Source organism: Diadema antillarum, unplaced genomic scaffold, assembly GCF_040938485.1.
Source record: "Diadema antillarum isolate AM-2024a unplaced genomic scaffold, OU_Dant_1.0 seq00000205_RagTag, whole genome shotgun sequence".
NCBI classification, from domain to species: Eukaryota; Metazoa; Echinodermata; class Echinoidea; order Diadematoida; family Diadematidae; genus Diadema; species Diadema antillarum.
Window position 1 is genome coordinate 1,000,038 of NW_027271264.1, and position 24,983 is coordinate 1,025,020.

The 24,983-nt window shown below is 38.4% G+C and overlaps 1 protein-coding gene across 1 annotated transcript in view; it reads left to right on the forward strand.

Annotated features, from left to right (window-relative positions):
- The window catches only part of LOC139728921 (nose resistant to fluoxetine protein 6-like), a 36,392-nt gene that overhangs the window by 732 nt on the left and 10,677 nt on the right, over positions 1-24,983 (forward strand). The window contains exons 2-9 of the mRNA XM_071639849.1: positions 2,665-2,947; positions 3,881-4,032; positions 6,809-6,890; positions 15,187-15,292; positions 16,060-16,276; positions 22,200-22,326; positions 23,014-23,187; positions 23,684-23,780. Coding sequence (XP_071495950.1) covers positions 2,713-2,947; positions 3,881-4,032; positions 6,809-6,890; positions 15,187-15,292; positions 16,060-16,276; positions 22,200-22,326; positions 23,014-23,187; positions 23,684-23,780 — 1,190 coding nt within the window. The 5' untranslated portion in view covers positions 2,665-2,712. The remainder of the gene's footprint in view (positions 1-2,664; positions 2,948-3,880; positions 4,033-6,808; positions 6,891-15,186; positions 15,293-16,059; positions 16,277-22,199; positions 22,327-23,013; positions 23,188-23,683; positions 23,781-24,983) is intronic.

A 24,983-nucleotide genomic window follows, 5' to 3' on the forward strand; every position in this document is an offset into this window, starting at 1 on the left:
AATAGTTGAGTGACCCGCACCTTGTCATAGTTAGTGTTTAGAGCCTCTTCGTCATGTTTAGATCACGTATGTCACCTAAATTTTATGAAATCCCACTCACATAGCCGGAATCTACAGGAAAAGTGCTGAAGATTCCCATGGAACGACAAGTTCAGTGATCGATACCAGACATTTGCAGCTATCGTCAAACACGAACGATGCACAATATTGGTGCGCACGGGAAGGGGCAGGCACCTTGATTGTCACCCTATGCTTCCAAAAGCATGTACTGTGCGGGTAGCAGTGATGCTACTTATAACAAGTATGCGGTATTCCTTAAGTAAATTTAAGATTTTCAAGGCGAAAAACTTTGGTTTTCACCTCAGTTTGCTTGGTTGTGCGTGTGGTGACCCTGCAAAGTTCCAAGTGTACCGGTACGTTGGTACTGAACACAGTTCCGGTGCATTTTTGTACAGTACATTTTTGTCCGGTACATTTGTGTTCAGTGCGCTTGTAGCAATTTTACGCAGGGTGATGGTATTTATAGGGCCCCTGACAAGGTGCGGGCACCTCGCTATACTTTATATTATGATCATGTTTAAAATTTGTCAGGTATAATAGATGTACACTGTAGTTTACGGAGGCAATCACATATGGTACATTGTACTGCAATTTCATGAAACCAAATTTCTTTTTAAAACTAAGTGGCATATATAACACAGTACCAGGTAAACATCAAATGGGCCTTACTTGTGTGTTGCCTGGAAACGTAATTTACTTCACCATGTAATTCATGTAATGTTAAAAAAGCGGTCTTGATATAACATTGTTGGGTGCCTACAGTGTTGCTGGTTGTTACAATCATCAGTACTGGTAGTCATGTTGTCAAGTCCTCTTGTTATTGTATTCTTGTACTGAAGTTGTAGAGCATTTGTAGACATCACTAGTGTACTTGCTGTAGTCATTCTGCTCAGTTTTAGCCAAGCCTTTACTAACTAAACAGAGGAAAATATACATGGTAACATACAAATTGTTACGCATCTGTTTAAGACATCATAGTCAATACACACTACATACAGTGTGTGTACTCACAATTTTGGAAATTGTTCTTTTCAGCTCAGTGCACATGAAGTATTAAAGCTTTGAGTGAATCATGAGCTGGGAGTGTGCACTGTGAAATGTGTACGGTACGGCAAATTAAAGATATAAAGTTGATTAGCAGAGTGCACGCTTCCATAACAATTATTCCTCGAACAATGCACAAAAGCAATGTTCTTCTTCCTCACCACATGAAATGTAACTTTGGTCCTTAAAAACAGTTAGGACCTGCATGGACAACAAATTGTTAGATTACCAATAAGATAGTACAGTACAATGGTCAGACAGTATGATGTCTATGGCATGGGAGGAAATGTACAGTCCATCATTGATCGGGTGTTTTGAATGTTTCTGTTAAAGGAGGTTTTAGCTGCAGCACAATCTTCTTGGAAATATAACCCTGATTGAAATACATGAGCATTCTGTGTATCCCCCCGCCCCCACTCGGTCGGTCATCTCAGAGCTTCCTAATACACCTCTAGTAAATGCCACATGCAGATTCCCCATTTTCGGGGTCAAAGAAAGGGGCTTATTTTAGGGAGTCAGTTTGGGGAAAATTCCCCAAATCATTGAAGTAGGAGATCTTATCAGTAGGTATTTTTTTCAAAGATATTTCTAAAAAACAGTTTAATAATAAAATCTTTCCCAAACAAAAATCCTGAAATTGGGTTTGGAATATGGTTAGTTTCAATCCCTAGAAAAATTCTGAAATATGGTAGGGGTAGTTGGGCTACTTAGGGTTGGACATTGCCCTGATTCTCCTGAATGTGATTATGATGCATGCTGGACCAAACTTCTCTTTATCAGGACGATTTGCCATAGGCACTGCATATTCGTCCCACTTTGCCCTTCCAAAAACCTGTGATGGGGGGGGGGGGGGGCTAATTTTGCTTTAAATGTCCAAAATCATGATTACAAATGAAAAAAATACCAAACAAAACTGAATTGGCTTTTAGTCTCGTTAGTCTGGAGAAAAAAAAAAATTCAAACCGGTGGCACAAACCACAGGCAGATATATATCCAGATTTGGTGAAATCTTAATGGACAAAATTTTGAAGTTGATATGTGATATAAACACAGGAAAATGTACCTGAATTGTGAGTCAAGTATTGCAGCACTAATCGCCATTGCTACAACATTATATGGCAACCAGTTTGAAATATGGCAGCCATGGCTTTCTAAGGCATACTTAACGAGGGCTCTTCCATATTTGTCGAGAATTGTTTAATCTACCTGTGTGCCGATATACATTGTAGGTGCTGTCAGAACCACACTGTATTGTGCATTGCAAATTAGCAAGTACCGTCGAGCATTGTAATGAACATTCACTGTTTTTGCTTAAAATGTCATGCTTCTGCTATTTTGATGGCTTGGTATCACTTTAGAATGATTTTGATACAAAAATATTCTCCGGGGGGACATCACAAAATGTTTTTGCCCATAGGGACTCGGTACAATGGCCCTGTTTTATGATATTTTACCCACCTTGTAGTATTGCATATTGTTGTAATATTGATTCTAAACTTTTTGTGTACATTCTACGAACTAAATGTTGGCTAAGACTCCATCTCTGACTTCTCCCCGTAGCTCTAATCGTTGTTGAATGTCCTCTACACCTACTGCTATCGATCATCAATGATGGCGCTCTTCAATTTGAGAGGCGTGGTCTTCATCTCATCTTTGTGCATCTTGGGAGGAGCACAACTTCTTCCTGCCTCTCAGGATGCTCACACTCTGGCTGCCCCGCTGGAAGAATTTCACGGGCCCCGGATGGCCTGGGTGCCCGATGCACCAGACCCTGGCAGAGTTTCCCTCCGGTGTCTGGAGGATCTGCATAATCTGCTCTCAAATTCCGAAGTTCTCACACCAGGTAAGCTGTATAGTATACAGGAGGTAAGATGTCGTGTGTGCCAAGTAGGGTGTAGTATAATATCACACCTGCTTTCAACCAAAACCCATGTATTTGCTCAGTACTTATGTGCACTTTTGCTATCCAGTATGTTAGATGATATTTTGACATTTTGGGATCTCTGTAGCCCCATCATAGGCCAAACCACCTATTTGAATTTGAAAATTGGGCACATACAATGTAAACTATTACACTCTGTACTCTCTCTTTTGTGTCTAAGACTTGTCATAAAGTATGAAGTCTGAATTGGCTATTGATCTCATTATATATTTTGTTCTTTTTTTCCAAATATGTGGTTAAAACGTATTGTGTGGCATGGTAGTACATATTGTCTCCTTAACTGGACTACTACTAGAGCTTTGTGCATTTAGGGCAGCAGGGCTGGCTAGCATTGCCCATATTTGGGAGCATGACCATGAGAATCTGTTGAACCCTCAAAGGTGAAGGTTTAGATAAAAACAAAAACACACACACAAAAAAAACCTGACTCTTCTGCAGGAAATTTGCTTCACTTTGGACTTGCATAGAACTTTAATCACCTGTTCACACATTCTAATACTTCAGTACCTATTGCACAATTTGATATTTTTTAAGTGAGCAGTACTCTGTGTCACAAAGTAGTAGGCCTATCTAAATGTGTGTAGAGTAACGGTTGATTATTGAGTTAATGGCTTGCCCTGTATGTTTGTCAATTTACCTCTGTTTTTCTGTTTTTTTGTTTGTGTTTTCAGCAGCTTTTTTTATCATTACAATTTGCTATAGTGTGTAGATTCATCTGGAACAAACAAAAAAAAGATACAGAAGCAGTGTAAAGTGTTCATGCCTTTCTTAATACAGTGGTATTTTTGTTGTTGTGTATCTATAGACATTATTCCTCGATTTTTTTTTTCAAAGCTTTGGATTCCTTTGGCAAGCCGGCAGCAGGGATACTTGTGGGCAATGTGGCTTGGATGGGCCACTTTGATGAATGCATGGCCATCTCAGACTTTCGTCACTGCCTTATCGGCATGCAGGCAAATCTCACCGACCTCGTAAATTCAACGTTGGTAAGACTCCATATCTCTCTCCTATCCATCATGGATACATCACACTAAGCCATTTTATACAAAGCCAGCACCACGTTTTCAAAAGTGGGAAGGGGGGGGGGGGGCCTCTTCAGACTTCTGGTGCCACTTCCTGGTTTCTTTGTCTGACAAGGGAAAAAAAAAAGAAAGTCTTCAGCGCGAAAACAAAGGCCTTACCGTGCTCACACTTCAAGGTTTCTATCTATTTCTTTCTAGTGCCAGTTACGCATTTTTCCTGGGTTAAAGTGGCGACAACTTAAGTATTCCTTTGTATGGTGCAAAAAAATTGCTATTCATCTTACAAAAAGTTGGAATCCTGAAGCCACGTCTCAGCCCAAAGCTATACTGTCCCTTTAAATTGTGTAATTGTATCATGGACATTTCTGAGAACCTTGTCACAACTGGACCATAACTGTAGTTGTGCGTGTGCATTCATGCAAACGTATGTACGTAGGTGTATGTCAATATGTACCCATGAGCAATCCCTGCTGTTTGCATGAGCTGTTCAAGGTTACCAGTCTTGAATGCTACTGTAATCCACATGCTTCAACTAGTCCATGGGCCAGGCCAGATATTGGTACCATCTGAGGTGGCAAAACCTTTTTGGTGTCATTTTGTTTGTCGGGCATAGATATGCTTATCAAGCTATGATAGCATTTCCAAATGAGTAGCTTAGTCGTAGTAAATGAATTTTTAACCAATTTGGTCTCGTTGTTATATCCCTATACTTCTGAATCGGAACTAACCGCTATACAAAGAAGAGCACTGTCTTCTGTATGTTCCTTAGAGCTGTAAAATGCAGCTCTGTGGTATGTTCACAGGTGTTCTATTGTAAACGCGGTGCGCTTAGTCTTTATTCAAGGCAGCGAAGGGAATATCCAAAGATTATGATGTCCACGGCGCTTAGTCTTTATTCTAGACGGCGAAGGGAATATCCAAAGCGTATGATACAGTGTATATCCAAAGCGTATGATACAGTGTATATCCTTTTATCTAAAAACAACAACAACAACAAAAGCAATTCCTCGTGAATTTTCCGTATCTTTCAATTATTTATCATTTTCCGGCGAAAACGCTACGGTGAAAACGCTGATACCACGCCAATGTCGCTTTATTTCCCTCCAACAATATACGATAATGCAAAAACAATGTACTGGTACACTACGATACATTATAATGAATAATATTGTAAATGAACAGAGTGATTTTTGTTTAAAACTGATGTATTTGTTGATAGGGTAGTATAAAAACAGTATAGATAATCCCTTTTATGAGGAACTTTAGATATGATAACGGTACATTGGTCTAGATAAAGACTAAGCGCACCGCGTGACAGCTGTGGACATCATAACCCTTTGGATATTCCCTTCGCTGCCTTGAATAAAGACTTAGCGCACCGCGTTTACAACAGAACACCTGTGGACATACAGAAGGCAGTGCTCTTCTTTGTATAGCGGTTTAGTTTCGATTCAGAAGTTTAGGGATATAAAAACGAGACCAAATTGGTTAAAAATTCATTTATTATGACTAAGCTACTCATTTGGAAATGCTATCATAGCTTGATAAGCATATCTATGCCCGACAAACAAACTGACACCAAACAGGTTGTGCCACCTCAGATGGTACCTACAACCCATTTTTCGGGTCTTGGCCCATGGACTAAACAACCTAGTTGCCGCTTGTAATGGTAATAGAATAGATTTGAATAGGAATACCGTGTGAAAATGTCTTCAGGCGTTAGTTTCTTTGCGGGACAATGATACCAGTAGACAGCTAGATAGCTATCTATAAAAGCTATTTCTGTGGTGTGCAATCAAATCTATTGTATAATTCCAGTAGTAATATTGCCCCATGTATGAGATTTGGGAGTATGAATAGAATGTAATGAGAATTATTTTTGGTTGTCTTGTTAATTCAGATGTGATTTTTAGCTCATGTGAGCTATTGCGATCACTCTTTGTCCAGCGTCTGGTATGCATCGTCAGTCATCTTCTTCTTGAAAACCCCATGACTGATTTTCCCCAAACTTGGCACATAGCATGCCTAGGGGGTGGGATCTCAGTTTCTTCAATCGGGCACCATGCTCCACCTGGGAATCTTTGAAAATCTTCTTCTCTAGAACTAGAAGTGATAAAGCTGAGTTATTACCGTAAGCGAGTACATTGATGACTGTAATTTCAAGTTTGTTTTTGGCGGAATCAGGGGTGCCCCCCCAGCACCCAGGGGAGGGGTCCAAATGTGGGCCTAAATTGTGTATTTTTTCATCTTCTTCTCGAAAACCTGAAAACCCTCGATGGATTTTCACCAAACTTGGCAGGTAGCATTCCAGGGTTTAGGATCTCAATTTGCTCAAATGGGCACCATGCTTCCCTTGGGGGCCCCAGGGGGCCCAAACTTCCCAAATTAAGGAATATTCAAAAATATTACCTTCTAAAATCAGAAGTGATAAAGCTTTAAGTTTTTTTTTTTAAACTGCATAGTCAAACTTTCTACGTGCAGTGTACTTTAGCAGGTATTTTTTACCAGTGTGATGGAATATATATGCAAATGGATACCATCCCCCCCCCCCAGCTCTCAAAGCTGCACCCCACCCCTTCTCCCCCCCCCCCCCAAGTTGGCAATGTTCTGAGGTAAGAGTCTGCAAGAATGCGTGGAAGGTAAATTTGCGGTACTCAGGTAAGCGTGAGACCCTCCCCCTCCCTCATGATCTTTTGTTGTGTAGATTAATCACTTTTCTTGTAAACATGTCAATCTGCAGGTAATTCCATTCAAGTGGGGAGTGTGTACTCCAGTGAGTTGCAGTGAGGAAGATGTAAGGAATAGCCTTGATCTACTGTTAGGTGAGTCACCTGATGTCAATGCACAAATAAGTTATGCAATATTTTCTTCCTTTGCTTCATTGGCTTCTTTGCACAGATTTGTTGGAACTATTCCCAACAGAGAATGAGGATCTTTTTTTTGTGATCATCCTTTTCCCTTTTGTATTATAATAGTCTTGTTTTTCTTTGGTATTTTCCCCCTTCTACACATGAGTGGGTATTCTTTACTTACATTCTGGCTAGCCCCCTACCCCCCCCCCCCTTTCTTCTTCTTCAGGCTTATTTAAATGGCTATCATTTGTTGGGAGAAATTTGGCACTTGTGACTGTATTGGCACACAATAAGGATTAGGATGGTATCATCCCTCCCCTTCAAGTAAAGAGGTTTTTCTGATTGGTAAGCCCATAAGATGCTTCCACTTTTACTGTCCCTAACACCTCCTTAAAGAAGAAGAAGAAAAGAACTCCTCTTGCGTAGATTGTCCATAATCCATCTGACCATGTTTCCCAGATCTTTTAATATGATTTAAGAAAGATCATTTCAGGTACTGGTATTTCTTGATATTTGACTATGGGTGCGTTTATCAACTCTTTTTCTCGGCAGAAACAGGTTTTCCAAACAGCTTTCAAGGAATTTTTACGAGTTGATAGTAGCAAAGGTGTTTGGAATGGAAAGCCCTTTCGGAAAGCCTTTTCGAAAGCCTCAAATTTGTGCTTTCCGAAACAGGTTTCCTAAACAGGTTTTCAGAAACCTGTTTATAAAAGCCTTTTGAAGCGAGATAAACACAAAGCTGTTTTGAAACGGCTTTCTACTGCAGTTACGAAGCGTGCACGCCTTATGTGACCTCTTCTCCTCGGGTCGAATTGCGCAATGCAGCTGTGCAGTGACAGGCCAGTTATCGTGTTCGCGAAGAGTTGATAAACACAACTTTTTGGGAAGCCGTTTCTAAAGGGCTTTGGAAACGGCTTTCGAAAGGACTTTGGAAAAGGCTTTTGAGAGCTGTTTAAACAGGGGAAAGATGATAAACGCAACCTATGGTATGCTCTGTGTTAGTATGTACAACATGTTTGTATATGTATGTTCATGTATGTATGTATGTATTAGAAGACTGGGAGCACAATAAGAAATATTTCCTTCAAGAAAATGGGGAATTACTCAATCTTACAGGTTGTACATAAAGGATAGTGCTTGTGACAGAATGTAGTGGTTTGGTTTTGTGACAATTAAGGAGCTGTCTTTGTCCATTGTGCTGCTATTCAAATGCTGTAGTTTTCAAAAGTAGAGTGATCCATTCACCTGATAAGGCAATTGTCATTCTATTGTGTGAAAAAACTGTATTCATGGCTTGACCCATAGCTCAGAACCTGCATCACTGTACAGCACTGTGTGTTTGAGTGCATGTGTGTGTGTGTGTGTGGTGGGTGATGTCATTGCTGGTGATGAAATGCAGCATCCATATACTAAAGTACAAAATAATATATTCAGAATAAATTTACAGATATTGTAGCTATGGAGGAACTTTGTGTGTGTTGTGTGCTGAAAACAGCAAAATAAACTCAATCCATTGTAATCTCATTATGATGAAGTCTCCAGAACTGGCAGGATTCTGTACTTGTGTTTAAAGATATACCGTATGATATACATGGTAATTAGGGGACCTGAATTTCTATTTTGCTGTAACAAGAATTTTGTTACAACCATGTTCAATATAGTGGGAGTCCACTGTAGGCCTACATGATGTATGTTGGTTAGATGTTTTATTTACAAATTGCATGTGGCAAATTAAGTTACAGTTACTGCCAGGAATGTTAGTTGTAAAATTGTCCTTTCTCAGAACTGTCTTGATTTCCCAGGATCAAGCTGGATATTTACAGAATAGCTTGAAATTCCATGTGAAACAATAAACATGAGCCAAATGTGCAGGCTTCTGATTGATTGAAAGCCCAGTCCATTTGATATGTAATATGTACATGTATGTCTTTGTTATTGTTTTTGTGTAAATGTATTTTGTATGATGGGAGCATTGTGATGTTATGTAGTATTAAAGACACACTGAAAGAAGAAATTGTGGGTTTGAATCATGCCCACATGCATTCTGTAGATCCTCAGAAAAGATGTTAACCCACTTTGCATATTTTGAACAGTAGGAGTCAAAAGTTGGTGGCTTTAAATACATTGCAAGCTGTCAAACCCACATTGTATGCAACCAAGTGAGGCTACAGTTCTAAGTGGAAGTAAAACAATAAAAAGGAGGAGATTTCCTGTGCTTGGAAAGGGAGGGGGAGGTTAGAAAGTCTCCTTATGCTATGCTTATATTTGTAGTGATATCACATTGTTGCAGAATGGAAAAGGGTATGTTTTTGTGTTTTTAACATGAAACTTTTCTCTTTGATTGTACCAATGAGGCTGAAAGCCTCAAACATTCACACTGACTTTGCCAGTTATTAAGTCTTTCTGACATAAACTGACAATATTTCAGTTTTCCCTGTTGTGATAGTGAAAGAAAAGTGGTCTTCTCAAAACAGGAAATGACACAGCATATGAGGTTTTTAACCTGGCTTGAAAATTTTGGTGTAATTGCGCATGTGACTAGAATTTGAGTTGAGATTATCGAAAAAAAAAATATAAATATGTATTGTAAGAAATCATTTACATGTATGTCCGAATGCAATTGCTTTCCCAGAACCAGGGTATACCTTCAGTTATTCAGAAATACAAATAAACTGCAGTGTGAAGATGTGATAGAAGAAAAGGGACTTTGCAACTGATTGACAAATTGCCCTACAATGTACATCGATTTAAATATGCACTGAATTGATCAGTGTTTTAGTAGTGTAGAACCCACAGGAAAATATGCCCCCCCCCCCATTTTTTTGTTATATAAGCTATGTCCTATGTGAAACAATAACCCCTCTGTGAGAGATCTTCTCTCACCCCTACACAAGAGTGGAAGAGTCGAGAACAAAGGAGAGGGTAGCATGTGGTCAAAGCAGCATCAGCTAGCCCATCACTTTTTGATTGCTGCTTGTGCCCATACAACCCACTAAGACGTGTCTCCTCCCTTCTTCTTTTGTCAAGGTAAGAAACTTCTTGATGCACTATATTCAATTATATTTCTACTTGTATGTATGATACATAGTCAATGGTGAAAGATGTGAGTTATAAGTGTGATTGTGTCAATTTGTAATAATGAATTACAGCTTGAATGACGGGCGATATAAATAAATTAGAGAACTTATGTTAGAGAGATTTTGGGTGTGTTAATACATGGTAACTTGTTCTGAGTATGTCTCTGCTCACTCAATCCATCTGTGTCATAAGTGACTCTTAAAGTTTAAAGTATTAAATGAGGGAAATATCTCAAACAAGGTATATCCAAAAAGGAAGATTTGTTGGTATCAAGATTTGCAGAAGAATACACATGACTATAAATGTGCATTCTAGTGATATGTTTCATATCGGATTCACCTATATATTTATATATTCTGTACATAACCATGTATATAAATATTCATCCATGTTCCTGTTAGTTTGGAGACCAGTATATGTAGTTGCTGGAGTTAGTACAGCAATAGAGTTAATATAGGTTGGGAATAGCTATGAGACAAAGATGTGAACGTGTTTGGTGTATACTGTGGGAACAGGCCAGGGGAGTTATATAGCAAAGGAAGTGGAAACAAAGCCTGATGCAGATTAATCTGTTTGCCTGCTCCCCTGCACCACCTTCCATTCACTACCCAGTAGATGAGAACAAAGCCAGCAAAGTGTGTGTGTGCAATAGGGTAGAGTGAGGGCAGAAATTAGTACCTTAATACCCCTACCCCTTGCATTCAGCATCTTTGGTCTGTGTAAACACATTTGTTAAGACAAAACAAAGGTAGCAGCATGCTCCTTACAGGGGAGGCGCACTTAATGCAAGGTGTGAATTAGATGTTCTTTATAGTTGATGCTGTCCAGCTAGAATAAAGGGATAAGCTGGGGTGATAGAAACTCTGGCAGAGCTTGTCTCCAGCCACATGTTAGTCTCACAAACTGGACCCATTAAGATTGGTTAGTAGTATGATATATAATTTGGATGTTGCAGTTGTCTCAAACATAATTATTTGAATGCATGATTTAAAGGAAGGAACATTCCTCATTTAGTTTAGTAGAATGAATGTATGTCTGTATATATAGTGTATTGAAGGTTTTATAAATGAGAGTAGACAAGTTTATGGACACAGGGTCTGAAAACATACACTATTCAGTACTGTACCAAGGAATGAGGTAAACTTGCTGGCACAGAGTTTGCAAACGAACGCTTTGTCTTTGAACTTGCCAAAGACGAGTAGAGTTTTCCTTGCTTTTTCCACTTGTTCCTAACTTTTAAAGAAATTTGCACTTCCCTTGGGAAATGGTACTTGAAATTAGATTGAGTGCAGCTATCTTGATATTTTGTGTTTAATACTATACATGAACATGATGCAAGGGACGGAATAATATCGAGGTGAATATGTTAAATAGTACACAGGTACTAGATTCTTTCCATATACAATTTATATTATTCTACTCACAGAGCTGAGTATTAGATGTATTGGGTGAAGTCATTATTGGTATAGTTGTTTAGTAGCAATGCACATTATTGACTAGATTAGTAGAGTTATTATACAGAATATGATTACCTTATAAGAGAAGTTGTTTGATAAATCATGGTGAACATTCTGTTGGTTCAAAGTGGCAGTGTTGATTAACTCTTTTGGTTGTTTATTAGTGACGATGAGTTGAATTAATACTAAAGCCATATTATGCATTATTTGCACCACCATAATTAAGTTTGTATATAGTTTGTTTGATTATTATTGGGAATGACAGGTTAAAATATTATTGCATTGATATGTTTTACATTTATTTGGATTAGAATAGATCAAAGTGTTATTGCAAAAGGACAGTAATGTTAATTCATTTTTATTAATTAGTTAGTTATCAGTAAATGTTATGTGTGTTGGTTTTATAGATTAGTTTTATTATAGATCACACATACACAGGGTGGTATATCAAATATTGGATATGGAGAATTATTGTTTTAGTATACGTTATATATTCACTGTGAGCTGATGCTCCATATGATAACTATGAGAATGTATGAGAAAGAGTTATCGAACGGATAACAGTGAATGATTATGAATAAATGATCACTTTTTGATTGCTGCTTGTGCCCATACAACCCACTAAGACGTGTCTCCTCCCTTCTTCTTTTGTCAAGTTGATTGAGTATCACAGCCCACCCGGCCGCCCCTCGGCGCGGGTGTTACAGTAGTAGCCATGATAAAAAATCATGGGTGTACATACTCGAGCAGGATTCTAACCCACGACCTCCTGATCACCGGACAGGTGTCATCTCCACTAGACCACCGAGCTTTCGCCCGACAGCAAGTGTTGGTTCTAATCTTTATAGCATGCAGCGGGTACTGTCAAAAGCTCGATGGTCTAGTGGAGATGACGCCTAGTCTGGTGATAAGGAGGTCGTGGGTTCGATTCCTGCCCGAGTATGTATGCCCATTATTTTTTATCATGGCTACTACTAAAACACTGATCAATTCAGTGCATATTTACGTCGATGTAGGGCAATTTGTTAATCAGTTGCAATGAAAACATCTCGACAGAAGAATTTCATGAATTTGAAGAAAAGGGACTTGCAGTAGAAAATTGCATGTATGTAAAGAGAGACAATCCAACCTGGTATCATAGCCTTCAGACAACAGTTGTATATAATGTTCAGATATTAGGTGAGGTCAGACTGGCAAAAGATCGAGAAGTTTAAGATCGCAAAGTTTGGGTCATTGGTATGCGCGCAGGCAGGAGTGCGCTGTCCGATGGCTAGTGATTGTGATGTAGCAATGCTCATCTGTACATGACAGTGGCCTCACGCTTCAGAGGCACTGCCCGCAAACAGATTGAGAAGTTTTGAGTGAACTTTTACGGGAATTTTGAGGTCACACTGGCAAAACTTTAAGATCTTAAAGATTGCAATCTTAAACTTCTCGATCTTTTTCCAGTCTGACCGCGCCTATTGAAGACTTTATGTAAATAACTACTTCCCTTTGGAGGGAATATACAAATGTATAGAATAAGATGTATTAAAAGTTTGAAATGTTGTTAAAATGGAGTATTAGTCCCCTAACTACACTTTGGGACTTGTAGCAACCTCCCAAAAACAGCATTTACTATAGAACTGATTTTTTTATAAGCCTGGCTTGTTGTGAAGGTATTTCAAGTGCAGATCCTGCTGACTGCTCCAACTGTGCAGATTATATGTAAGTCTGTATTGTTTTGAATACCAAAGACATTGATAAACACATTTTAGTGTTGTTTATTTTAAATCCCTTTAATCATTCTATTTGTTTTACGCATTTATGGTCTTGTTGTGGCCATCTACGTGCTTCAGGAAGTTCAACATAAATCCTTGTGTCCTTTTATAAGAGGGCAATGGAAATTGTGTATACTGGTTCAAGGATAAATCCATTTTGGTAGTTTCCTTTTTATGTGAAAAAGGAAGAGGTCTGATTGCAGAGACTAATATTGCATTCATGTGTGTTTGTGCACTATGCACACATACACCCACACACACATAAATGAGCATACCACAGCTGTTTACTTGAGGTTGGATTGTGAAAGTCTATGAAACTGAAGCATTCAAGCACAGAAAATTTTTCATGATCTGCCAAGTAAAGTGGCTGCCTACGTTATTGTGCAATTTGAATACTTGCCTGGAGCAAACACAATAATGATCACGAAGGGAATTTTTAGAATGTAGAGCACCAACAAGAATAATGTCTGTATTTAAAAGAACAATAAGATGTGCTCCATTAACCTCTATTTTTTTTTCCATGTATAAGCCAGACAATGGCAGTCTGGTATAATACTTACAAGGACAAGGCCTTAACCATGCAATTCAAAAGTCATATGTTTATATTTTCCGAGTCAGTCAGAAAACTTAAGAGCTTGGACAGGCAGTGGAATGGACATTAAAGCTGTAGTTCTCACAAAGGCTCAGAATTCATTTTTCACCTTGCCGTTTCGAATTTCCTAGCAATTATAGAGAAAGACTCTACAAAGAAACAAGTTGTCTGGCTGACGCGATTTGCCAGGATAATGAGTGTTTTTTTTTTGTTTTTTTTTTTAGTATTTTGAGATCAAAACTTAAAGGACAAGTCCACCTTCATAAGGATTGAGAGAATGCAGCAATATTAGTAGAACACCTCAGTGAAAGTTTGAGGAAATATTATGAATTTTTAAAGTATCTGAGCAGTCACAGCTGGATGAGAAGACTACTACAGTGTATGATGTCACATGCGTACAACGATATATGGAAAATAAAAAGGGAATTTCACAAAACTTCGCTTTTTGAATAAAGGGCATATTTCTTTGACTTGTTACTGATGTATGTTAAGGGTACTATTATTTCCCCTGCTTTCTGAAAAAGAGAAGTCGAGTGTTCATTTCTTATGCGAGAAAAATGGAAATATGTTGAATTTTCTTTATTCTTTCTTTATATCATTGTACACATGTGACATCACAAGCTATAAAGTAGTCTTTTTATTCAGCCGTGACTGAGCAGAAACTTCAAAAATTGATAACTTTTGAACTGATTGTCCAATTTTCCTCAAACTCTCACTGATGTGTTCTACTAATATTGATGCATTCACTCAACTGACATGTATATGAAGGTGAACTTGTTGCTAATATTAAATTGTATGCAGCTAACAAGTTTCCTATTCATTCTTGCGTGATGGATACTGCTATTATGGACCATTAAACATAAGCAATGTTTCAAATCAAAATCATAAATCATCATATCAACCAGGATCGTGTATCCTCTGACATTGCAATATATTCTGTGTATTTGTTTTTTTTTTTTTTTTTGGGGGGGGGGGGGGGGGAGGGGGGGGGGTGATATTTTACATTTTCATCTTCACCCAACTGAAACCGTGTTATTATAGCATCATTTCACATATTTCTTATAAATGCAAATGTGTACATTTTAGAGCAAAAATCAAGTTTAGGCAGGCATTTGAGAACTATGTTTTCCATTTAAGGTGATGCATTATTTCTTTGGCCGCAGAATACCAGATTTCATGGTAGTGAGAGTGATAAGGTCAGTATCATAGGTTGAATTACTTCCGCTTGTTTTCACATCCGTGGTATCAATCCAGGTATTGCGACAAGAGTGGATGTGTTGGTCAGTGGGATACATGTCAGCGTTTACAGAAATAATTTTACAGAGTGATTAGGTTGTTGAATTCACATGACCAATATCCTCTTCCTGATTATCTACCAGATTACTTGAATGTCACTTGGCTGACCACAAAGAACATTCGACAGTCGGCTGCGTTTTGCACGGATAAACCTAACACAGACTTTACTGGAGGCTTCATTGCATCATGGTAATGAACTTTGACCTCTGTCAGCTGATTCTTTGATAACTGTTAGGAAAATGTTCCTCAATCGGATGATGACTTTAAGGTCTTCTTCCTGACATCCTTCATCAGATTCGATGAAAAGAATAATTTTGGTAAAAGGAGCCTTTTTTCAATTGTTATACTTTCACTGTTAACACCAGTTTTGTTTTCGTTTGTGTCATGAAACCATAAACTTGTGTTTTTAATCCAATTCCATAGAATTTATTTTCATCAGGGTTGGCTATTTGGAAAAAAATGGCATACCATACTGTGTGTAAGAGAATACTTTAATCAGTTAAAACATCTGTTGACCTCTCTGACTTGTTCATTTTGAGATGATATTGCATAAACAAAGTTTTTGTTCTGATGAGCTTGGGTATCTTACCTAAAGTAGTGCTGGCAAGGCAGGACATTTAGCCTTCACAACATCATGATCAAATTGAATACTAATGACTTTGAAAAATTAGGGCTGTTTGGAAAGATATTTTCTGTCCATGTCATGTTAGCATTTGCATTATCTTGTGTATTATAGTCACTGTAAACTACCAATGCATTGCAGTAATCCTGATAAAAATGCGTTTCATGATGTTTTGCAAATTAAGACCTTTTAACCCGTTGAGGACGAGTCCCGAGTATACTCGGGCAGGTGTCTATGGAAAATGTGTGTTGTAGCGAAATCAGACCGTCCTCAACTGGTTAACAGTCTATGCTACAACTTGTAAATGCAAGTTTATCATCCTTTATGTCCTCAGTACCATATTCGCTGTCCTGGTTGCACTGGGGCTGCTTGGATCCATCGTTGATTACTGCCAAGACCGAGGTGTGTCCGAAGGGGAGCTTCCTAACCTTAGAAATGGCAGTACCCTACTTGAGACAGAGCAGAAGTTTGATGGGCTGTTGCATGGCAACCACAGGCCGCAGGAGAACATCTATGAGGAGCTTGGTGGAGGAAATGCGGAGTCAAATGAGGTGAGCAATAGCAAGCCAATTGGGGTTAGCTCTTGTGTACATGGGTGCAAATTACCTTTCATCTTTTTCATTATACCCCCGCCAAACGAAGTTTGAAGGGGGTATATAGGAATCAGCGGACGGTCGGGCGGTCGGACGGTCGGGCGGTCGGTCCGTTGCAAATCTTGCGTCGCGAACTACTTCCTCAGTTTTCGACCGATTCCCATAAAACTTGGCACAGATGTGTGCCTTGGGTTGTAGATGTGCAAGACATATTTTTTGACAGTACCCAAAAGTACGTTGCCATGGTAACGGCATATTATGGGCAAAAATGGGTACAAATCTTGCGTCGCGAACTCCTCCCACAGTTTTTGATCAATTTTTATGAAATTAGGTACAGATGTTCGTCTGAATATGTTAATGTGCAAGACATATATTTCCGCAGTGGCAAAAAGTGCGTTGCCATGGTAACGGCATGTTATTGGTAAAATATAGGGCAAAATGCTTCATGGCAAAACTGCTTCATCAGTGTTCTTCCAATTCTCATGGAATTCATATTGAATGTTTGTCTTAGGATATAGGTCAGCATGACACATTTCTTGACAGTGACAAAAAGTATGTTGCCATGGTAACAGCTCACATATTATGAGCCAAAATGATGGAAAATTTTGTGTTGCAAACTACTTCCTCAGTTTTTGCCCAATTTCCATGAAACTTGGTACAGATGTGTGCCTTTGGTTGTAGATGTGCAAGACGCATTTTTTGACAGTACCCGAAAGTACGTTGCCATGGTAACGGCATATTAATGGCAGAAGATCAAGGAAAGATCTTGCGGATTTAACTACTTCCTCAGTTTTTTGACCAAAGCTTATGAAATGTGACACACACCTTGATCTTGGTGGGAAGATGTGGAAGACATATTTTTCGGACGTGTCGGAAGCTGCGTTGCCATTGTAACGGCATATAAATGGCAGAAGATCAAGGACAGATCTTGCGGATTGAACTACTTCCTCTCTATTCGACTGAAGCTCATGAAATGTGGCACACACATTGGTCTTGGTGGGAAGATGTGCAAGACATATTTTTTGGATGTGTCGGAAGCTGCGTTGCCATGGTAACGGCATATTAATGGTGGAAGATCAAGGAAAGATCTTGTGGATTGAACTACTTCCTCAGTTTTTGACAAAAGCTTATGAAATGTGGCACACACAATAGTCTTGGTGGGAAGATGTGCAAGACAAATTTTTTTCGGACGTGTCGGAAGCTGTGTTGCCATGGTAACGGCATTTAAATGGCAGAAGATCAAGGAAAGATCATTCCTTGGGTAAGACTGTCGTCACGGGGCGGGGGTATTAATCACCATAAGTGATATTTCTAGTTTGATTAGGCACTCCTTTAGTTTTCAAGGAAACAGAATGCTTAAGCTTGCCCAACTTAACTGTTAAAGGGAGCGCAAATCCAAAGAGCAGTGTGGATTGAGTGAAAGCAACAACATTAGCAGAACACATCAGTGAAAGTTTGAAGAAAATCGGACAGTCATTGCAAAAGTTATGAATTTTTAAAGTTTTGGTGTTGGAACCTCTGGATGAGGAGACTACTAGAGGTTATGACGTATGAGTGGATAACAATACAAAGAAAATATAAAGGAAATTCAACAAAAATCAACTTTTCTAGCATTATGAAAGAGCACTTGACTAATCGCTTTCAGGAAGCAGGGGGAATAATTGAAGAGTTTGTTTGCAAAAACCGATAAGTCCATATTTGCCAAATGGAGATATTTGCGATTAAAGGTCAAGAAAAATAAAGAGAATAATAAGAAAATTTTTGCTTCTTTTGACCATAACTTCAGAAATACGCCTTTATATGTAATGACCAATATATCATTTAAAAGGTATTATTTTGTACTTTATGACAGAGATCGTACTTCAAAATCTTAAAAAATGGACTTATTGGTTTTTGCAAACAAACCCTTCAATTGCTACCCTTAACGTATGTCAGTATCAAGGTGATGGAAATTGTAATTTTCATGAAAAATGAATTTTTATGAAATTTTCTTTGTATTTTCTTTATATTGTCCACTCATACGGCATAACCTCTAGTAGTCTCCTCATGCAGCGGTTCCAACATCAAAAATGTAAAAATTCATAACTTTTGCATAGATCGTCCGATTTTCTTCAAACTTTCACCGATGTGTTCTACTACTGTTGCTGCTTTCACTCAATCCACATTGCTCTTTGGGTTTACCTTCCCTTTAATGGAATTCATCGGTCATGTTCAAATAAAGGATGAAATTAAGCAGACCAGGTGACCAGAAGGATCCATCAGTCAGCACTTTGGGTAACATCCATTTCATTATTTTGCACTGAATGTACTAACAGGTTTTTTTTTCTTTTGATATTGCCAAATTCTGCTTTTGCTGTCAGGTGGATGCAGAGCTACCAAGTCTCACGCATTCTGCGCGAGACTTAAGCATTTAGGGTCCGTCTCACGATCTCACGCATGACACCCATTTTTCTCACGCATTGGGTGAAGTCTGCAACTTGTGCCTATTAATAATGAGCATAGCTCAAAAAGGATTAAAGTGATACTAGTAGTTGCAGTAAAGGAATATTTCCCTTTTGTCTTTCAAAATAAGTAAAAAATAGTACTTAAGTATGCACCTGATCGCACCATTAAGACCTAAACATTGAAAAAGCTCCCTACTAACCCCTCCCACACCATTGCGTGCGCCGAGACATTGAGTGATGAAAATCTCACTCATAAACATTTTTTGAACTTGACATCCCTGTGGATGTGTCCACTCTCACACTGGTCCAAAGGTCCCCGATTAGTAAAATCCCTTATGGACCATTGAGTTTTTCAGGAATGGACCAGTAAAACATGAACAAATTGGGTACCTACTGGTCCGACAGACAGGTTGGACCAGTGGAGAAAAAAAAAATAGTTAGTGTACAGCCCTGTATAAGGATTACTTGAATAATCATTATATCAGAGATGTTCATCTCAGTGATTTTAAAAACCTGCCAACATGCTCTGCTGATACAAATACCCTTTTTCTGCTCATGCTCAAAGTGGAAACCTGAACTGGCTTATTTTTTGTTTGGGGCATACTGTTTCGCTTCCCTTTCTAAGGCACAAAGTTGACCCTTAAACAGACTCACTAGCCTGTTGTCAGGCCGTGGCTCATTAGGTTCAGGTCAATAATCTGCCCTGTAGAGAACCAGTGTGTGATGTTACAGCCATTTGACCAAGAATATCTGTGAACACTATTGTTGTTAATGATGCTTGCACCTGGCCCAAATATCTGTCAACACTATTGTTTCTGACAATGCTTGCACCTGGCCCAAATACATGAATCTGTGGACACTATTGTTGCTGACAATGCTTGCACCTGGCCCAAATACATGAATCTGTGGACACTATTGTTGCTGACAATGCTTGCACCTGGCCCAAACACATGAATCTGTGGACACTATTGTTGCTAGCAATGCTTGCACCTGGCCCAAATACATACAATGAACATTATTGTTGCAAACCATGCTCGCACCTGGCCCACATATTTGTAAACACTGTGTTTACCCCTTGCCTACTCCATTGTACTAAGGGTTGTTGGTGTGTGGAATGTAAACCTAAGCCATGAAGCCCTGCTATGATTAAAGGCTAGAGATTCACATATCTTCTGCATAAAGTGCAGATGGCATTGTACTTCTGCTGTTCTGCACTGTCATCACATCATGACATTAACATAATAAGTGTAAGACTCTCTTTCATAAAGGATTTTGTATCTAGACATATTTGGACATTATTCTGAGAATTTCAATTGGGAAATTGAAGTCATGTTTTCACCTTTCATTTGTAAACTGTACGAACTATTTTGGCATAGAATTATTTGCCTTTCTCACATGAATGACTGTCTAAACATGGACCTAATGTACAAGGACATTCATTGTATCGTTAATTAAGTCATGCACTTGTACATCTCAAAAGCGCCACAAAGACAGTCTTAACATGCTTCACTGCTTTGATCCCCGTCACTGCCACGGGAGAAGAACAAGACGGAGATTTGAGAAATCTAAAACTATATGCGCAGAAGAAAATAACTCACAAAAATCAAGTAAAGTGAATGTGCAGTTGTGGTGTATGTTAGGAAATTATGCCTCTAACAATTTCGCATGGGAGAAGCAGGTAGTTTTTAAAAGGAAGCTGACATTTTGGCAGAATGATTGTCATTTGTGATCTCAATATTTCACTTTTCTGCAGCTTATTTCAGAGCAAAAACAGATGGTAATGGTAGAGAACAGGTATATCTTGCCATTAGGCAAGGTCTTATGCGTTTACGAAAATGTGCGAATCAGCAATTACCCATCTTTTGACACAAAATTTGTCATGTTCTCAGGTTTTACTGCTCCTCATCATCTGTATTTATTCAAAGACATTTCCGTCTGAAAAAGGCACCTCAGCGAAACAAGACCAAAATGAGGGAAACAATTCTTTTGTTAGTGACGATACATGATCACACTATTGTTATTGTACAGACACCTGAATGTACTAATTAAGATGCACATAATCGGGTGGCGGCGGTGAAGATGGGATCAAAGAAAGACCTTCGTTTTTAGTCCATGTATAGTAGGTCCATGTTAGGAGCTACTTTGGCATAGAATTATTTGCCTTTTTCACATGATTGACTGTCTAAATGAGTCAAACAACTTTTGAGGTGGTGTACATCATGCTTCAGAGACTGCAAAAATGTGAAGTCTTTGTTATCATAGGGTGCATCATGAATAGTCCATGGGCCAAGACCCGAAAAATGGGTTGTTGGTACCATCTGAGGTGGCACAACCTTTTTGGTGTCATTTTGTTTGTCGGGCATAGATATGCTTATCAAGCTATGATAGCATTTCCAAATGAGTAGCTTAGTCATAATAAATGAATTTTTAACCAATTTGGTCTCGTATTTATATCCCTATACTTCTGAATCGAAACTAAACCGCTATACAAAGAAGAGCACTGCCTTCTGTATGTCCACAGGTGTTCTGTTGTAAACGCGGTGCGCTTAGTCTTTATTCAAGGCAGCGAAGGGAATATCCAAAGGGTTATGATGTCCACAGCTGTCACGCGGTGCGCTTAGTTCTTTATCTAGACCAATGTACCGTTATCATATCTAAAGTTCCTCATAAAAGGGATTATCTATACTGTTTTTATACTACCCTATCAACAAATACATCAGTTTTAAACAAAAATCACTCTGTTCATTTACAATATCATTCATTATAATGTATCGTAGTGTACCGGTACATTGTTTTTGCATTATCTTATATTGTTGGAGGGAAATAAAGCGACATTGGCGTGGTATCAGCATTTTCACCGTAGCGTTTTCACAGGAAAATGATAAATGATTGAAAAATACGGTAAAATTCACTAGGAATTGCTTTTGTTGTTGTTGTTGTTGTTTTTAGATAAAAGGATATACACTGTATCATACGCTTTGGATATTCCCTTCGCCGTCTAGAATAAGGACTAAGCGCTGTGGACATCATAACCTTTGGATATTCCCTTCGCTGCCTTGAATAAAGACTAAGCGCACCGCGTTTACAACAGAACACCTGTGAACATACCATAGAGCTGCATTTTACAGCTCTATGGAACATACAGAAGACTGTGCTCTTCTTTGTATGGCGGGTAGTTTCGATTCAAAAGTATAGGGATATAACAACGAAACCAAATTGGTTAAAAATTCATTTACTATGACTAAGCTACTCATTTGGAAATGCTATCATAGCTTGATAAGCATATCTATGCCCGACAAACAAAATGACACCAAAAAGGTTTTGCCACCTCAGATGGTACCAATATCTGGCCTGGCCCATGGACTAGAAGAGATTGACTTTAATTCATGTCTTTATGTTCCTGTTTGCTTTGTGTTTTCTAATGTTTTAATTTGCAGCTGAACGATGAAAAGGCAGAAATAATTAAGGCAGCGCCGACAGAGCAAAGCCCTTTGCTAACAGCAGGAAGGCCAGTTGCAGAAACAGATGTCATGACAATCACCATTCCTCATCAATCAGAGCCAAGTATGCTTGCTACAGCTGTTTTAACAATTTGTCCTTATCAACCCTACTTTCCTTTGATGATAAGTAAAGTGTTTTTCAATACAGAATGTACAAGAAAGTTGTGAGGCAGCTGGGCAGAGGATACTTTGTTTTGTTGCTGTAATACCCAAAGCTTTATTGAGAACATAATTTGTTAATTTTTTTCTGAATTATAACATGCATGCACAGCAGTTTTTTTTATGGTTGTTTTTTTCTGATCTTTTTGGCACAACTTTTGCAAACACTTCGAAGCAGTCTTCTGTGCAATCATTTATTTGCAATGAAAAGTTTGAGAGTGATAGAGTAACAGCATGATTTGCTTTTGAGGGGGATGGATTTCCTCTGTAACGGCAAGCAGAATTGTATTGGAACTCCCACATACAGTAAGGCAGTTGACAATTCAGTTATCAAATGTGTCTCACTCACTCACTGCCAAAAGTATATCAAGTTTATCAAAACTTTATGTGATGGTGGACTGGTGAAGCCATAAATGTAAATTTACAGATGTCATGTAGTAACTTCCACCACCATCTAATCTATGGATGTGTCAAAAATATGTATTCACGTAATATTTGTATTATATATCATGGTCTCCAAAGCAACTGACTATTGCACATGCACATGCACACTCCCAATTTTTAATCTTGTTTGATCAATAAATTACAACAGACATTCTCGTCAGGCTGCTCCTGTGCTTTGCCATCTCCCGCAACCTTCCCAAGATCCTTCGCACCAAGCAGGGCGAGGGCAGTGTGAGCTGTCTGAACGGCATCAGGGTCATTAGCATATCCTGGGTCATCTTGGGTCATACGCTCATCATGACTGTGCAAAGTGGGACTAGTGGTGAGTATCATGAAGGCAATCGCCAGCCAAAATAAATTATGATGAGGCGACAGAGCCATGATAGAATTTCTTAGGATTATACCAAAAAAGTAACAACAAAACAAAACAAAAAGAGAATCAAACAAAAATTCTGCCATATTTAAAGATATAGTGAATGTGTGATTAGCTCATAAAGTATCCGGCAACAGTCAGAATGTAAAGATATTTTTAATAGTGTAGTTTGTATATCATATTCTTCAAAATTCTCTTGCCCCTCTTTTGAGTGTGCTACCTATTTGATGATTGAAAATTTAGATGAAGTTTGCTGTCCAGAGGGTTGAGAATTTGATGTCATCCACACCGTTAATCTAAAGGGAAAAGGTACATCAAAAATATTGATAATCTTGTGTGAGTGGAAGAAAAGGCTCCAACTCTTTCTTGTTTTCTTTACTGTAGTCCAAAGAGACCTTGTGTAGTCTTAATTCATGCAAGTCCTCAACTTTCTTCTCATTTACAGAAAATCTTCTTACAGCCCTCCCCAATTGGATGAAGAACTTTGGCTTTCAAGCCATTGCGAGTGCAGGCTTTGCTGTCGACAGCTTTTTCTTTCTCAGGTGAGGTTTAGTGTGTATGTTAAATGTAACAGTTCCCTCATGGCCTTCACAAGCACATAAAGGCATTTTGTATTCAGTATGGTACATCTTTTAAGGTACTTTATGAGTCAGTCCAGAGAATTGGTCAGAAGGGAAGCTTTGCTCCTAAAAAAAAAAAAAAAACTGAAGTTTTTCCTGAAGTTTTTAATTTGAGCTTAAGATGGTATTGACATTATGAATTGCTTCATTAGATTGACAGACACCAATACATAAGAGAATAGGAATATAGGTAGGTGGAGTGGAGGAAATGACAGATAATAGAAAAATAGATAGATATTGTAAAAGGGAAAATTTCTGTGGTGTTGAAATTTTTGAGCATTTTGCGCAACCAGAAGCTAGCACAAAAATAAAAGCATGGGAATATTTTTGCATGCCATATTTTTCAGTAGTTGATGTCTTCATTCTGCTAATCTCGTGCAAAAAGTTACTTCCATAAAAATACCCACTTATATAGGACTACCTACATTTGTAGATAGATAGATAAATAGATAGATAGATTGATTGACTTATCAATAGATATATAGATTAAAAAGACAAAGATTAAAGGATAGATGGATAGATGGCTGAATAGATGGACAGATAAACAAAAAAATGAAGACCAAGAAATATCTATATATGAATGAATGAATGATTGAATAGGCAGATATCATAGGTGGATTGAATCACATGTATGCTTTGCTATACATGTAGGCCATCAGTTATGCATGCAATAGACAGACTGTTATCTGTCTTTACTGTGTCTACACTTCAAAGGTAATGGCACATTCTTTGTTGTCAGCCCTGCAAGCTTAATCCAGCTTTATATAAGCGAACATCTTCATGATCTGTTTGGACTGTGCCAGATGTAAACGTGAAATTAGGATGGGGGAAGGTATTGACGAAGAATGAAAATGATGAATGTGAGAATTTACGATGCACTGTGTGCACATATAGAGATATTCTGCACCCCAATTTTCTTGCATTTTTCACAAAATTTTTGTAAAACGTGCGAAAATAAAAGCAGGAAAGTTTTTTTGCTTGCTTTAAGTAATGCTATTCTATATCTAGATTCTGTAGAATCAAAATTAGGAAATTCATCTTACCTGATGGAGCGCAAAAAACAAAACAAAGTAAAATTACTTGTGCAAACAATTCCACTATCACAGTATCTTCTGAGAATATACA